General features: G+C 41.2%; 2 protein-coding genes across 21 annotated transcripts in view; both read left to right on the top strand.

Moving 5' to 3' along the window:
• The first annotated feature begins 1,895 nt into the window (after nucleotides 1–1,895).
• On the top strand, nucleotides 1,896–5,585 carry LOC146490504 (high choriolytic enzyme 1-like). 3 transcript variants are annotated; one of them, XM_085152971.1, is made up of 9 exons: nucleotides 1,896–1,940; nucleotides 2,158–2,257; nucleotides 2,499–2,526; nucleotides 2,619–2,669; nucleotides 2,958–3,089; nucleotides 3,666–3,783; nucleotides 4,455–4,633; nucleotides 4,945–5,026; nucleotides 5,242–5,374. In XM_085152971.1, the coding sequence occupies exons 2-9, from the start codon at nucleotides 2,204–2,206 to the stop codon at nucleotides 5,372–5,374; spliced, it is 777 nt and encodes a 258-aa protein (XP_085009097.1). In that variant the 5' UTR covers nucleotides 1,896–1,940; nucleotides 2,158–2,203. The 3 variants fall into 3 exon arrangements, with proteins under 3 accessions (XP_085009097.1, XP_085009098.1, XP_085009096.1); XM_085152972.1 differs by lacking the exon at nucleotides 1,896–1,940 and adding an exon at nucleotides 5,460–5,585 and having other exon boundaries at nucleotides 2,102–2,257; nucleotides 5,242–5,366; XM_085152970.1 differs by lacking the exon at nucleotides 1,896–1,940 and having other exon boundaries at nucleotides 2,102–2,257.
• A 7,557-nt stretch (nucleotides 5,586–13,142) lies between these two features.
• The window catches only part of LOC146490503 (calcium/calmodulin-dependent protein kinase type II delta 1 chain), a 74,497-nt gene continuing 70,933 nt past the window's right edge, over nucleotides 13,143–16,706 (top strand). For 7 of the 18 annotated variants that reach the window (XM_085153154.1, XM_085153150.1, XM_085153152.1 and 4 more), the window contains exons 1-2: nucleotides 13,143–13,452; nucleotides 15,256–15,350. In XM_085153154.1, the coding sequence (XP_085009280.1) occupies nucleotides 13,391–13,452; nucleotides 15,256–15,350 (157 nt within the window). In that variant the 5' untranslated portion in view covers nucleotides 13,143–13,390. The remainder of the gene's footprint in view (nucleotides 13,453–15,255; nucleotides 15,351–16,706) is intronic. The other 11 variants (XM_085153158.1, XM_085153161.1, XM_085153166.1 and 8 more) reach the window with 4 other exon arrangements.

Raw genomic sequence — 16,706 nt, 5'->3', positions numbered from 1 at the left:
AGGGAAAGAGGGTGGCTGGGTGACGGTAAGGAGGAAGCATAGTCCTAAACAGAAGCCCCAGGTACACCACCAACCCGTTCATGTGTCTAACCGTTTTTCCCCACTCGGCGACACACCTGCCGGGTGTCAAACTCTGGTAATTGATGATCCTGTTCTAAGACATGTGAAGCTAGAGACACCGGCACCCATAGCTAGCCAGGCCCCTGTAGCTGGGGAAAGAGGGCGGCTGGGTGACGGTGAGGAGGAAGCATAGTCCTAAACAGAAGCCCCAGGTACACCACCAATGAAAATTCATGTGTCTAACCGTTTTTCCCCACTCGGCGACACACCTGCCGGGGGTCAAACTCTGGTAATTGATGATCCTGTTCTAAGACATGTGAAGCTAGAGACACCGGCAACCATAGTCAATTGTCTTCCAGGGGCCAGAGCAGGCGACATTGAAGGAAATTTAAAACTGCTGGCTAAGGGTAAACGTAAATTCAGTAAAATCATAATTCACGTCGGCAGTAATGACACCCGGTTACGCCAATCGGATGTCACTAAAGTCAATATTGAATCGGTGTGCAACTTTGCCAAAACAATGTGGGACTCTGTAGTTTTCTCTGGTCCCCTCCCCAATCAGACCAGGAGTGACATGTTTAGCCGCATGTTCTCCTTAAATTGCTGGCTGTCTGAGTGGTGTCCCAGAAACGATGTGGGCTTCATAGATAATTGGCAAACCTTCTGGAGGAAACCTGGTCCAGTGTGAATGTTATTTGTTTACACTTGAGTTTACAAGTGCTTGTGTGAGTGGGTGAATGTGGCATGTTGTATACAGCGCTTTGAATACTCCAGGAGAGTAGAAAAGCGTTATATAAAAATTAGTCCATTAACCAAATTGATATAGAGAAATAAATAGTTTTTAATAAATAAAATGAACATTTAAACACTGTTTCTCCATTTATTGATTTATATCTTTTATGAAATTGTTTTAAGCACAGCCTTTTTCAGGTTGCACACAAGGAAGCTGCATTTACAAAAACTAATCTTAAAAACCTGTTTCCTGGTTTCTACCCCAGCCCTTTGTCTCACGTAGCACTGAGTCTTTTGTCACTTGAAATTTCTCATCTATTCATACATAATCTTCTTTCATGTGTGTCTTGCTTACTGAGAATTGATAGAGACAGTTCTCCTTACTCAGGAGCCGAGGTATTAAAAATAGCCAAAAAGCTATTTTTAATACCTCGATCTACACAAAATATTAAACTCTAACTATTATATAAGACATCGCAGTAACCCACAACAAATCACTCATAGTTTGCCATTTGTCTAATGTTACAGGATTTTAAAATGATTATTAATTAATTTATGGCACATTTATCCGAGAAGGTCTGATGAATTGTTTGGTTTTCCTTCTCTAGCGCCTTACTTCATATCTTTGTTCATTCAGACCACATATTCAGTGTTTGCATTTTATATGAGTATTTCCTTAATGTGATGCTTGACTGAATTTCAGAAGGAAGAACTTTATTTTGTAAGCTAGCAATGAAATGTTTTACAAACTGAGGCAAAGGTGCAAATTGAGTACATGTGAGGAAATAAAATGTTGTTGTTATTGACTATTTTGCCCAAAGGTAATTATGTTGTTAAAAGAATTTCATTCCAGTCTGATTGAAATTTAATTTCCATCAGCATTTCTTTGGCCTTTGCAACTTTTAATTGCAATTATTTAATGCTCTGAATGTTTACGTCAGCCTCAAAAAATGTTTGCAATGTCCTTGATTGAAGTTTCCTTCCTGGAAATTTGTTGCTGCTTTAGTGTTTCGACATCAGCAAAAAGAAACTAATGGATTGATAACTAAAAAGACAGCCCTGAAACCTCAGCCACACCCTGTGTGAACTATCTATAAAGATGGAGCAGCCGAACACCTGCTGCATCCAGCAAACACCTGGTACAACAGGTAAGCCTCCTCATATCATCTCCCTGCATGCTGAATCCTCTATGTAGGGAAATCCCAGATATCTGATTCTCTTTATGTGGATGTTGTCTGTTCAGCATTTTCATTAGGAGAAAAGTTAACATCCAGATGAACAGAATCAGCTGTTGGGTTGCCCATATCCCACTTATTTGCCTTTCTATTCCAGCAGTTACATTCATTGAAGTTCTTTTTTAAACAGTGCTGTTCAGATTTTGACTGTAGGTTAACTGCAGAGGACCAACATCATGACTCCAGCCTTTTTCTTCTCCGTCTGCCTGTCAATGACAGCCGTTTGTCTGGTAAGCTTGACTCTTCCAGCAAAGGCATTAAATGTTGTTCAACACTGCCGGCTTTTCTGTGAAAGTCATGTAATTCTAACCATGTCTGCTTAACAGGCATGGCTGCTTGTTATGAGCGTTTAAGCGTGACACAGTTGAAGTATTTTCACATAATAGTTTTTGTTTGCCAACAATAACATTTGTCAGTGTGATTTCAAATGTGATTAAGAGTAAGTTGAAAATGTCTTGTTTTTTATTGCAGAGGGCTGCTGTCATTAGAAATATAACTGGTGCGTTCAGTGATGAAATACTTCCAACATATTGAGGTGTTTTTAATATAAGAGCTTAAAGTTAATCTGCTGGTTTCCTCTTGTATCCACAGATGAGTCTCTGGGCGCCTCAGCGATCATTGAAAAAGTCAATGCTAACTCAAGTAAGTGAAGATTTACAAAATAAAACTCTTTTTTGTTAACATATAAATTCTGGATGAAAATGAAAGATCCCTGAGAACTGACATGTTAACATACAATAGACTCCCAACAGACACAATGATCAATCAACCTTTTGGTCATTTACTGGCTTGTCTTAGTCAGCTGTTTTATTTGTGATATTATCAAACATTGTAATTGTGCGATCAATAAAGTTGTTTGTTTTGACATAACTGAGCAAATGGCAGCCTAAGTATCGAGCATTTAACCACTCTCTGTTTGTTGTTCTGCAGCAAAAGTGTTGGTTCATGGTGACATTGTACCCACTACTACCAGGAATGCTGTTCCATGCACAGCCATTGGCTGCAAGTGGCCTAAAACTGGATCCTTTGTCTATGTACCTGTCTTCATTGGCACTGAATACAGTAAGCAGTACAAACTTTAACCATTAAACACAGACTTTATGAAAAGGAGAGATGGATAAAAATAGTTCAATAAAACCCATTATTATATAAATATATATAATATATATTTCAAGTGGTTTCCAAAAATACTGCTTTGTTAACTATGCTGTTTTATTGTCGGATTAACTAAAAAGCATTTAAACTGAAAAGTCATATTTGTATAAGTATGCTGAATTGATATCATACACAGATGCACACAATTTTCAAATTATGTTTTCATTTAATGTCACTTTCTCAATTTTTCTCTCTCATATATGTGGACAGACAGACAGAAGGACAGACAGACAGAAGGACAGACAGACAGACAGACAGACAGACAGACAGACAGACAGACAGATAGATAGATAGATAGATAGATAGATAGATAGATAGATAGATAGATCTTGGCGGCCCTGTCATTCCGATGGGAACTCAGAGATCCTCGAAGCAGCACAGATTCTAAATACTGTTTATGCTGCCAAGTTGAAATGGCTGAAACATATTGAAGATCCTGAATACTGAAGAAGCTCCTCATCAGACTCATATTTGAATCTGCAGGCAACCAAGAGCGCAACATCATCATCAATGCCCTAGTCACCTTCCATGCTTCCACCTGCGTCCGGTTTGTCTGGCGTACAAGCCAGACAGATTTCCTTCACTTCTTCTCTGGACAAGGGTGAGAATGCACTTGCTGTACTTAGACTGTACTTGTATTTATATGGCAGGACAGGACTGATACACCCACACCCTCAAAACCCTTCAAAAATGCAATTCTGAAAATGATTGCATTACAAATATTCTGTATGTGTCATCAAAACAGGTTCTTGAAGGACCATTCTGCATTGACCTTGTACTGTAAAATGTCCAGTTTTATTTTTGTTTGCTACTAGATGAAATTTATACTGTTGCATAGGAGTGTAAAGAGCATTATATTCATCTGCTCTTAATTATTTCACATACTATTTGGTCCACTAGTTCCAAAACTAGAGACTGGCACCTTCTAAGGCGAGTAGATGAATCTGGTGGGTTATTAGATGATTAAGGGACGACAAATGTTTAAAAATCTTCTGAGATTGATTTGACCGCTATCTGTTTATTTACTTTAGTTGATAATGGATATGTGTGTTTTTTATTTTAAAATATTATTTAAGATATTAAAGTACAAAAGCTTAAGTGTGGTTCGAGCAGTGTCTATAGAGCCACAGTGTCAAAGTCGGTCACATGATTACTGTCATTGCTTTTTTTGGTACTTTAGCCTTAGCATGACTAGCTGAAGGAGGAGGATGCACAGTGCTAGGCTATAGAACAGTCCATCTATTTTTTAAGTGATGTCATTGTGTATATCAGGTGTTATTCATACCTGGGCCGTCAGAGAGGAAGACAGGAAATCTCCCTACGGAGAAATGGTTGCTTGTTTCAGTCGACGGTGCAACATGAGGTTCTTCATGCTCTGGGCTTCCACCACGAGCAGGTCCGCTCTGACAGAGATCAGCATGTGAGGATCCTTACCGGGAACATCATCCCAGGTCAGCTGAACTACCCAAAACGTTAGTTACAGTTAACTTAGTACACAATGGGACATCCTCCTGTTTCACAGCAGTGTACATATTACAAGTAATGTGTGCTTTTCCAAACTCAGCACATAAAACACTGCAAGCGAGCACTGCATAGAAGATTTTGTTTGTATTTCTTTAGTCCCAAGACTATCAAACAAATGACCACAGGAGAGATTAGCTAGCATTTCGATGTATACATCTTCAAAGAGCTGAGACTGAAGACAGATTTTGAAGTGGAAGCATATAAAAACATGTAATATTTTCTGGAAATTTCTGTTTAGGACAAGAGCACAACTTTGTGAAAGTGCAGACCAACAATTTGCGGACTCCCTATGACTTCAACTCTGTCATGCACTATGGCAGGTGAGCTGCTGTGTGAGATGGACTTTGTAAGGTTTTATATTCCCTTACATGTTTTGCATTTTCTGCAAGAAAATGTAATCCAGACTAACAAAAACATGCACACACTCAGTGGGGAATGGATTTTTAATGTTAAATACTTTATGGGCCTATTTTCTCCTCTGTTTTCCTAATATAACCGCGTATGTGTGTTTGTGTGCTGTTGTTTGTTCTTTTAGATTCGACTTCTCCAAGAATGGGCAGCCAACGATTGTTGCCAGGTCCAATCCTAATCTTAATTTTGGAAATGCTTTCCAAATGAGTGCCAATGACATTGCTCGTGTAAACAGGCTTTATGGATGCTGTGAGTAATTAAGACACACCCACAAAAAAGACATTTGCTATCTTTTTGTACGAAGCAAGTACTGATCGGAGTTGATTTTTTTTTCCTAACCAGAAATTCAGCAAGAACCTTCAACTTTGCATCCAGATTCTTCAGATGCCCAAACACCAGCATTACACCAAGGGATTGGATCCACTATACTTAAAAATGATCAAAGAAATATAAAATGTGCTGCAAATATCACATTTAGAGAGTTGAAGTTCTGGGTCTTTGTTTTACGAGCTAAACGGCAGGCTTATATACCAGAGGATGATGGTGTTATCTCGCTTTCTGTTGAGGTTTTCTCCCCTTTTGTTAGACTATAAACTATCATTAATGGATTTCTCAATCTGTGCAGTTTGATAATTAACTTTGTAACTGTAAATGATGCAGACATAGAACCAAACCTTGTGACTGCGACATGTCTCAAAACGTTTTGTTTGGCAAAACAGCAAAGTGAAAAAATATGTGAACAAAACAAAAAGTCAAATCTTTCATGGAATGATCATGACTGTTGTCTTACTCTATACATGACCAACATGTATCAACAAGATATAGTGTGTAGATATAGTCCAGTGTCACAAGTGTAAGTAGAAGTATCTATCTTCTGATATTTTAAAAATCGATTTTTCTGACAATGTCTTCTAATTTTTCTTGCTTTTGTTTTTCGAGGGGTTTTATCTTTGGTTTGTTGTCTCTTTCTGTAAGAAGTGCTATCAAATAAAATTCCATATTTCAAGCAACAGGGGGCAGTATTGTTTCATTATTAGATTTTAAGTTATTTTAGAAATATGTGTTTTGCTTAAAGTTGGACAGAATGTTACAGGTGCCTTTTTTAATGTGCAATAAATGTAACAAATGCACAAATACTACTACATAAATACATGTTCTGCATTTAAAATCCTACCAAACCATCAAAAGCCTGAAACCAGAGAGTGGATCATGTCTCTCAAGATTAGAGTGCTACTTCTTCTTGTGTAGGGTGGAGTCAGTTCAGTGCAAGTGTTTAGATTGAGAAGATTAAAACACCCACAGACTTGAATATTCCCACCACCATCATGATGCATCACATAGTAATCTGATCAGCCATTTAGTTTCTGGTGATGTGTTTCTTCATAACTGTTGTTAAAAACTGTTATGAAACCTCAGTCATGCACACGCCTGAACAATGATCCGGCATTTGTTGCTGTAATTGTTTGTACTAGTTCATGCTGGCTTTGCCTGTCTGACTAAATAACTATACAAGGAGCAAGCTGTCAAGCATGTTCAAAGGTGATGTTTAAGGAGCTGCTGGCTGCCAGCTTAGCTTTTCTCCCTGTTTGCTGGTCTGATGATAAGTGAGGTAGGGTTGGGTTATTATTTTACTTATATATAATATAAGTAAAATATTATATATAATAATATACTTATTTTTGTTTTTTCTTCAAATAGCGTCAAAAATATTAGCTAATGTAGCTTAAATCACTATAAGTTTGTTAAAGATTTGTATTTCTAATCTGATCGAATTGGACTTGGTTTTGATTTTCAAATCTTTAACATTTATTTTTCTCCGTCTCTGAGTTTAAGAGTGATCTTTGGAACTCCACTTTCTAAGTAAAAGAATAAGAAAGACGGAAAGGTTTCAAGGAAACAAAATTTTCCTTGAAATTATGCTTCCATCTTTCTGTTGCAGCAAGAAAAGTCTTATTTACAGCAATAGTGGCAAACCACGCAACTGAAGCAGCAACGCCTCTGTGTGAGCGCACTGTCACATCATAGTATTGTGGGACGCCACTTGGTGTGAATTCCTGCTAGTGTTTGGGAAAGGAAAGAAGACTTGGGAATGTGCCATAGCTGCATGTGTGCAGGTTTTATTCTATGGATGCCTGACCTGACACGTCAAGGGTTTGAAGTGCTGTGAGGCCCTGAGAAGGGCTTTACGGGTTTTTACAGAGTGACAATAACAAATGATTATTATGGCGATCTTCTTCCAACAGGAAGTGATGGCTCCTGCAAATCCTCGCGCCCGTGTCTGACCTGGTCTGGTAGCTGCTCCCTCCTCTGTAAGAGACAGAAAAGTAAAGCACCTCCCTGCTTAGCCTTGATGATAGTATTATCCATTATTCTTCTGCTGATTCTAAGGCCCAGTTTCAGGACATCTGGTTCCCCCTGACCAGAGCCTCTTCTGCTACTCATTATCAATTGTGATGTGTGTAAGCATGTTGCAAAGAATTTAAGGTTCACAGGAACAGTTTAATTAGACATAAATATAAAAGAAATGAATCTCCAAGAATATCATCCAAAAAATGGTACTGAGGGGGGTGTTACAGTGGGGGGTCTCCTTATCAGCTGGAAATATTAAAGCCATAAACTGAAATAAAATGACTTAAGAGAGCGGATAAAAACTATTGAACAACAGCGATGTTGAGCCTGTTCCAAAGTTTGCATGTACATGTGTTGAAGGTGCTTGTTGAATTGTTAAACATATTTTTCTTTCATCTGTAGAGCAACAAAATAAAAGTTTAATTCTCTTCAGCTTGAATATCAGGTTCAGCAGGTCCTGAGGAAACGGTTTACAGGCTGTTGTATCCTATCCAAAAGCTTTTTGCAATTTTACATTGAGAAACATTATCCTTAACATATTTGACCGCATTAAGTACCGTGGCCGTCACACTGTCATTTATAATTGTTTTAATAACTCGTGTCTTAAGTCGTTCCATCATACAGAAAATAAAAAAGCCTGTGATTCACTTTTACATCACAAAATGTTAGAAATATAAGCCGTTCATAACAACCTGATAGGCTGGGAGTTTAAAATGCAAACCAATGGAAGCAGAAGACTTTACTGTCACAGAGCACACGGTGTCTATTATTGTGTAGACATTTAATTCAATTCAATTCAATTCAATTTTATTTACATAGCGCCAAATCACAACAAAAGTCGCCTCAAGGCGCTTCATAGATACAGAGAAAAACCCAACAATCATATGACCCCCTATGAGCAGCACTTTGGTGACAGTGGGAAAGAAAAACTCCCTTTTAACAGGAAGAAACTTCCAGCAGAACCAGGCTCAGGGAGGGGCGGGGCCATCTGCTGCGACCGGTTGGGGTGAGAGAAGGAAGACAGGAAATAAGAAGTCACATCTGTGGCTAAACCCTTGTACAGCACAACTTTAAAAAGCTATAGTGTGTGAGGTTGCGTAGGTAAACGGGGCCTTGCCCTTCTTCAACCTGCTGTTGCTTTTTGAGTGTTTGAACCCAGCGTGTGACAAACCATCTGTTGGGGTTGTGGATTTGACACCTCAGCATCATGAAAAAACACGCTTCTGGCTGAGCGTAAAGTTTCTGCTTACAACTCAGAGTCTCAGTTCTGAATGACATTAAAATGTTTTTTGTAAGCGTGGCTAATGTATACTTTGACTTCTATGACACACACACACACACACACAAGAACAACAACACAGAGAAGAAGAAGAGGGGTAGTTTACTACGCATCATAAAAATGCAATCACTAATCTTCCAGCTGTATCTTTGTGTTCTGACTTCAGAGTCCTTGTTTGTTTACTGAGCCGTACTTTGGGGGTCAGACTGTTGTACTGGGAGGAAAGGGTGAGGTGTGAGAGGCTAAACCATTACACACAAAACCTCAAAAACCTAAAGAGTGTGTGAGACTGTTAGCTGTGTCGTTCAGCAATAAACTCATCTACAGTGTGTTAGTAAAGAGTGACGTGTACTTCTGTCCCGTTAAGCAACGGTTTAAAAGGAATCTGGGTTTAAATAGAACACAGCAGTGATTAAGTGCAGGAAATACTAGTATAAGGTGGAACAAAGCTCCTTCAGCGTTCACAATGACCAAAGTGAGGACTGCAGTTTCTCTCAGTCAGCTGATTGTGTTCAGGGAAGAAGCAGATACACTGAGACTGCTCTGTGATGTTAGTGAGCTGTGGGCTCAAAAGCAGAAAAACAGTAAAACATGCAGTCATTGCAATTCTGGTTTATTTCATGAACACAGCGAAACCTTTTAGTCCACAGAGCAAAGTAGATGATAAATGGATACACATAACACGGACAGCGTTATTAAAAACATGAGTGAACACTTGTTTCTCCCAGCAGCATTACTGAAGTGACGCTTTAACGATGCTTCATGGTGACTTTATGATGATAAAACATGTTCTCTTATTAGCAGATGTCTGCGCTGTCACTCAGAGCCTGGGTTCAAGCTTCCTCTTCAATCACCACTCATCGTCATCATTAGGGCGCACAATAGATTGGGACCACATCCTAACACTAGAGGGCAGCACGGAGCAGGAGATCGCTGCTTTGGAGTCCTAAAAATAACCCATCGTCATGGTGATGCAAACAGACAGCTTGTGTGTGACAACATGTAGCCGTGCAGTTGTTCCTCAATGAAAAGGTCTATTCTTAGAAGCTGAACGAGATAATCAGCCCACTCAGCAGGTCAGGCAGCCAACTGATGATGACGATGCTTTCTATACAGACAGAGTTGGTTCACAAATAGAAATATCTGGGACTCACCTTCAAACCACATGTAGAGAATCTTGTGAAAAACCTGAAGTTAAAACTGAGAGTTTATTTTCAAAAGAAGTTGTGTTTCTCTTTTAATACAAAGAAGCAGCTGGTTGCTGCAACATGTTTACCTGTGCTGGATTATGGAGATAGTCTATATATGAATGCTTCTCAGTGTCTTTGAGTGGTTCATACTGTGTATCGTGCTGAGGTTCATCACTAACTGAATTATTATAATTAACGTGAATCTATCGTATACTCTCAGGTAGGACGGCCTGCTTTGGTAGGTCTGAGGAACTCTCATCGATACAGTTTATATATAAGGCGATTCTTGGGTTGCTGCCTTCTTGTTCCCTGCTTGTAATGAAACACGCTGGTTGGTATTCTCTTCGTCCTGAATTCATTTCATTAAGTGATTTTAAATCTAAACTACGAATCCTTGAGGCCAAGTCCATAACATGCAACTGTTTCCGTTAGACTGATTTATTTTAACTGATTTTTTATTTTTATTTGAACTTTATTGAATTTTACTGAATCTTATTTTATTTTTTCATTTATGTTTGCATGTGTGTTGTTGCTGCCTGTGTTTCATTGAGTAATTTCTGAGACACCTGCTGCTGTCTATCTTGGCCAGAGGTTTCTAATCTCAATGGGTCTTCCTGGTTAAATAAAGGTTAATGAATAAATAATGCTAATAATAATGCAATTGTGTGCATCTGTATATGATATCAATTCAGCATACTTATACAAATATGACTCTATCTATCTATCTGGGGGGGCAGGGCGGTATGGGCAGAAACATTTATCAGGATATATCTTTGATGACGACATGACTGACGATATAATTCATGCTCCGACAATCAAGCGGCTTCATAGCTTACCAAAGTCCTACTAAAACATTTATGGCGCCGTGTTCCACATAAAATCAGTTCGAGGTCAGTAAACACAGTTCATACATAAGGCACATTGTCGATATTGGGGGAAATTAAAGGCTTGAGAGCGCCTTATAGTCTGAAAAACACGGTAATAACGACGGCCCGCTAGCATGCTCTGCAAAAAAATGTTCTTTGTTGTGTATCTGACGGATGAACACCAAACCAGTTCCACTGAAGTTGCAGCATTTTTACAAACCAGTTCAGGTTCATCTGTTTCATTCAACGATCCACCTTCTCTCTTCTCGTTCTGCGTCGCTGCCATGCTTTTTCCACCATGTGCGTATGAAAACAAAGGCACTGCACATGCGCGTTTCACCCATATTCAATCGCCATATTTCATTTTCTTATCTTATATTAGTTTATATTTCTTGTATATTTATAAGATGCATGTGTATCCCCTGAACTTGAGTCATTTTGAATATATTTGGTTGCTTTTATTTGTAGCCTGAACTCAGTGACTTTTGCACACAAGAGATAAAATCAGTGTCTGAAAACAGGAAGCTGGTTCTAACAGCAGGCTGACCTTCTGGGCCCCACTTTTCAGCCTCCTGTACGTGGCTCCATGTCCCTTCGGTTGGTTCGAACAGTAGGGAAGGGCTTTCCAAGGCTTTTTTGTGGTATCAAAAAGAACTTCAAAGGTTGTGACTTATTGATCCTGTTGACTGTGAGTCATGGCAGTGCTGACCTAAAACACTCTGTTGCTGCAGATAAAGCAAATAACAGAACTAGAGGTTTTCCTGTGGCTTTTCCTTTTGTGTACACGTAACAGTGTAGACCTTGACAAGTCTTAAATAAATATGTCTCGAGAAAGCAGTGTCCACACAACCATTCAGCTATAACACAACAGAAACATTTACATCCGTCTTTCTAACGGCCTGAAGGATCAATTTGCCAAAGTACAGACCTTATCCTTACAGTCCTTTCTGTACAGATAGCAAGCTTCTTTTCCTGTACTGGGTGGCCACTGATTTATCTCAGTTTTGCTTAAGTTTTCTGTAAGCATAAAGTCTCCTAACACTTCCAAACTGACAACAGACAAATGCACCACTCTTTTAATGTACTTACTGTAACTCTGTAGTCATGGCTGGCCTGTGGAAGCGGAAATCTGTGACTGTTTCAAAGTAAACTTAGATTAGACTGGAGATGGTGCCAGTTCAGTTCTTTAAGATCTTACTGCAGCACTTGATTTTAAAGTGTTTTTTAAAGTACCTCAAGGATCAATTTGCCAAAGTACAGACCTTATACACCTTATACAAACCACAGTGAGTAGAAGTATCATTTCAAGCCTGTGGGTTGAATCTTGGTATCATTTCTACTCAGGTTGGACATGTTACATGTGTTGAACTGGTTTTTATATTATTATATAATTAATAAACTCCATCCTTTCCCTCGGTGACACAAAGACTGTTAGCACCACAACAATCTCCTCGTGATTAGATTGCTGTAACTCGCTGTGAAATCGTTCGCTCACGTTGTCTCGTCTGCATCTGGTGCAGAAGGTTGCTGCAAGAAAGAGTGATGGAAGTGCAGACTGTGTGTTTTGGATCGAGCTGTGTTTTAGTACATCACTCTATATTTTGTATTTTATTTCATACCTTTGTCCAGTTTTCATGTGGAAACACAGCTCCTCCACCCTATTAAATATCTCCATTTATCTTAAGTTAACTCCTGCCTTCAGAACAAGTTGTTGGGGACCCTGGGGTGAATTAACCAGCCTATAACACTCAATTTTGCCCAGTTGAAGGTATGAATTTTTGTGACTTTTATTTACTATCAGAAATAGTTGTTTTGTTGTGTTAAACGAACGAGAACCGTGTGTTTAGGGACTTGTTGTGTTCCAATAGCCTCAATTTCAGCAGGGTAGGCTTGCTGCCAGTAGAGGGAGCCCTTGTGCAGGATTTCCAATAAGGAAGCGCTGAGGTGAAATTGTGCTTCATCAGGCCCATACATGCGCACGCGGACAAAAGCGGAAGTTGTGCTAGTTTCCTACAAAATAAAACAAAAGAAGTAAAACGGTGTTTCTAACGATGGTGCTCAAACGTGACGTGAAATAGTTGGAATAATTGAAATAACATCAAATTTTAGAAGGTAAACCCCATATATACACACATCCCAGCACTTTGAGAGCAGTAAACATCTCGGAGTGAATATAAATATATTAAATAAATAAACATAAATATCAGATAAACCCCAAATTCTAATATATAAAAAAACAATTAAATATTTGATATCAATTTTGCCAAAAATATCCACGTCACACGAGGACGTGAAAGCGCGCTTTATTGTGGTTTCATCACCGGAAGTGTGTCATTGCGTGTTGCCGTGGCTTGACTGTGGTAACTAATCCAAGTGGCAGCGACAAACACAGCAGTAGGTCGCGACGTCCCTGTCCAGTCCAGGACGAGCCGAGGTTTCCGAGCAGGACCGGGGACCAGGCTGCGCTGCTTGCAGGACTTCCCACCACAGGACCCCACGGCTGCGCTTTCTTTCCCCGACGCGACAAGTGGCACTTTGGGACTCGGAGGGATTTGTGGAGACTGTTGAACGACCGTCGTTCACCTCAGCATGGCTTCAACAACCTGCACCAGGTTCACCGACGAGTACCAGCTGTACGAGGAGCTGGGGAAGTGAGTTTGCGTCTTTGTATCCACATTCTCTGCTGCTCTCATTTCCTGCCGCTCTTTGGATCCACGGAGCGACCTCCGCCTACCTGACCGCACCTTGAAGGGTGCAGTCGGCGCTGTGTGCAGAGCAAACCTTATTTCAGAGCTTGTACCTGTAATCTTGCTGTCACCTGACAGCCGCAGAGATATTGTAGTTTTCTGTGTGTAATACTTTTAAAACTCAGTCAGTCAAAACTGCAGGAAGTTGGTTTTGTTTGGGTCCGTGGGGTCACTGGTAAACAACGACGTGTTTCTGTCCACAGCCCCGCCCCTCTGTGCAAAGAGCTGCATGTTTTCATGCGTCGCGTCATTAGGCACGCACCTGAACCTGAGTTGGCTTTGGGAAGCTGTGGTTGAGCTGCTCGGCCTGACCCGGGGTCAGACTGGGGTCACGTGGGGACGTCACTATGGTTCATTCAAATGATTGCTTCACTTTGTTTGCAGCATTGTGACATATTTGGATATTCTGACCCACACAAAGACTTCAGTTATCGAGGGCCTTCATTGAAGAACCACTGCATGCAAAGTTATGTGAGTTATGTAAAGTGGAGGCTTTGCCACTCCTACAACAGCCACATCTTAGAAAGGCGCCTGTTTTAAGTCTGTTCCAGGTGAGCAGGAAGCAGGTGTGGCTGCGTTTCAAGGTGAGCAGGAAGCAGGTGTGGCTGCGTTTCAAGGTGAGCAGGGAGCAGGTGTGACTGCGTTTCAAGGAGACTGAAGCAATTTGTGACACGTTCAGGGATCTGCTGATGCTTCCACATGTGTCACCTCTGACCAGAGCTTCAGTCTGAACTCCAAGAGGATGCACACATACTTGCCTGACATCAGCAGCTCCACCTGATGGCTCAGCTCACCTGTGTGTGGTGTCGTTTGCAGCCCGCAGTCACTTTAAACATCAGTGTGGTCTGTGTGTGTGGACGCCGTGCAGCACTGAGCTGTGGGTGACACACAGTAACAGCAGAGACGTGCTGATAAGAGCATGAAAAAGGAAACCGGGTTACTCTGTAGCCTGGAAGCCAAAGCTCTGCAGCATGTGTGCAGGATTCAAACATCTGTCCGTGTCAGACCAGTGTGTTACAGGCCTCCCAAATACACTGTGTGCAGCTAGAGCACCGATTGGTTGAAAAGAGCGACAGTGAACGTGAGCACAAAGAGAAGAAGAAGTGCGAAAAGGCAAACGAAACAAAAAGTAGAGAGTTTTTACACTTTGCAACAACAAAGTTCGTTATGTCTGATGACTTTGCATAAGTTCATATGCAAAGTCATCAGAGTTACACTACAAATGATGTTCAGTCAAGCTTTCGTTCGTGGCGTTTGGCTCAGTAAAGCAGCGCCGGTACTAACCCAGCGTTCTTCTTTAGGGTCAGGGCGCTAACATAAAAAGGAGCGCTGGCTCCACTCGGGTGCTGAGAAGTCAGAGAAGTCTAACTGTGTCTGCAGCAGAGTGTGAAGCCTGGGTTACACTCCGCTGTGGACGGCTGCACACTTGCTCATTTGTTGCATGTTTCACTTTACTACAGGTCTCACTTGCTGCTGAGGTTTAGGAACAGAAACCAAGAAGAAGAAGAAGCTGCTTCACAACGATCACTCTGCACGTTGAAAAGTGGGGAGTTAGTCAGTCTCTGACTTGTTGCAGTGTTACCATTGAATGGTGCATGTTGTGAAATGGGTCTTGAAACTCTGTAAATGTCAGGCTGTCACAGCTGTGTCTTTGTATGAAGAGTCTGGTTGTGCAGCGGCTGACCCCTCCTTCGTTGTGTCCTGTAGGGGTGCGTTCTCTGTGGTGAGGCGGTGCATGAAGATTTCCACGGGGCAGGAGTATGCTGCAAAAATCATCAACACCAAGAAGTTGTCTGCTAGAGGTGAGTACATGCTGGCCTCTCACTGCTGTGTCAAACTTGCCGCGGTGGATCACAGCTTCTTTTTAGCCCCGTCACCCCTCAAACCAGCTTCCTCTTTGACTCTATATTTTCATGCCATTGTTGCCCGTGTCATCTCAGCAGTAGCCAGATGTTGTCAGGGTCCACTGACTGCAGCTTCACTTTTATTTTCTGTTTTTGTTACTGTGCTCATCAAAGTGGCACCGACAGGAAGCACGGCCTTTTCATGACTCGTTCTGCTGTGTGAGCCGGAGCTTTGTGAGGAGGTCTTCACATTAAAACATGATTATAGAGCCTCATGAACTTGTTGTGATAGCGTCTGTCCAACCCAGAAGCTTCTCCTTTTTGTCTTAAAGCTTTCATCTTCTTACTAAAAAACAAAAACATTCCCTTTATCAGTGTCCGTACAGCAGCAGCCGAGGCTTCCTCTGCTGTCAATTGGCAGCAGCACAAACTAAAGGAGGCAGGCTGGGATAGATAGGCCGTGGTGATGGTGAGTGACTGCAGCCTCACGAGGGGAGCGGGGGATTTCCTTGCAGCTAGCAGCTGTGTGGAAAGGTTTGCATATGTGGTTTTAAAAAGGGAGACGTGCAACAATGAAACAAAAACGAAAAGAAAAAGACGCATGTAGCTGTTGAGAGATTAGGAACTCATGTTAACCTTGTAGCCTTGGGGGGGGGGGGGGGGGGTGTCTAATTACTGCTGCTGTATCTCCAGTGAGGGGGGGTCACAGTAGATGGTTTGTCTGTGCAAGGATGATCTCACGTCCCTGATATCAGACATTTATTCATCACAACACTGTTTTCTGTAACTTCTGTGAGTCTCGGGCAGCTCGACGGCATCAAGTGTTTTCAGCTGGGCGTCGTGTAGCAGCAGGCGAGTGTTAGATGAGTTGGAACGGCGTGCTGCGGGGCGGCGTGCTGCGGGGCGGCTCCTTTTAGCATCTCGTCCGTAAACACTCTGCGTACTATTTCACCTGATTCCGTTTATTTTGAAAAATCTCAACAGGATCTTGAGCTTTATTGTGAAAGGTTTATGTGGAAAATAAACAAGCGGAGCCGCGCGATGCTCGTCGTTGCCGTCGCTGTTGCTAACGACAACGCATAACAACAGTTGCTTGTCTGTAGTGTGGTTATTTTAAATATAAGAGAGAACCTAAGAAATTCTACATTGACCATGAAAACGATGTAAAATCGCCGTAAACAGTTTATTTTGCGACACCACAAAACAATTGTTATATTGAACTAGTTTGTCATAGTCCACGCGTGGCTGATTTAGGCTGAATGCCTGCTCTCACCCAATGAGGAGAAGGTCAGTCGACAGAGGAGTGTTTATAAA

Source organism: Neolamprologus multifasciatus, unplaced genomic scaffold, assembly GCF_963576455.1.
Source record: "Neolamprologus multifasciatus unplaced genomic scaffold, fNeoMul1.2 chr03_unloc_1, whole genome shotgun sequence".
In the NCBI taxonomy this organism is placed as follows: Eukaryota; Metazoa; Chordata; class Actinopteri; order Cichliformes; family Cichlidae; genus Neolamprologus; species Neolamprologus multifasciatus.
This window is presented reverse-complemented; position numbering and strand designations above follow the sequence as displayed.

Coding starts and splice junctions, on each gene's coding strand:
- LOC146490504 (XM_085152971.1), top strand. CDS start 2,204: ATGACTCCAGCCTTTTTCTTCTCCGTCTGCCTGTCAATGACAGCCGTT. Junction 2,527..2,618: donor TGTCATTAGAAATATAACTG/GTGCGTTCAGTG, acceptor TTGTATCCACAG/ATGAGTCTCTGGGCGCCTCA. Junction 5,027..5,241: donor TCTGTCATGCACTATGGCAG/GTGAGCTGCTGT, acceptor TTGTTCTTTTAG/ATTCGACTTCTCCAAGAATG.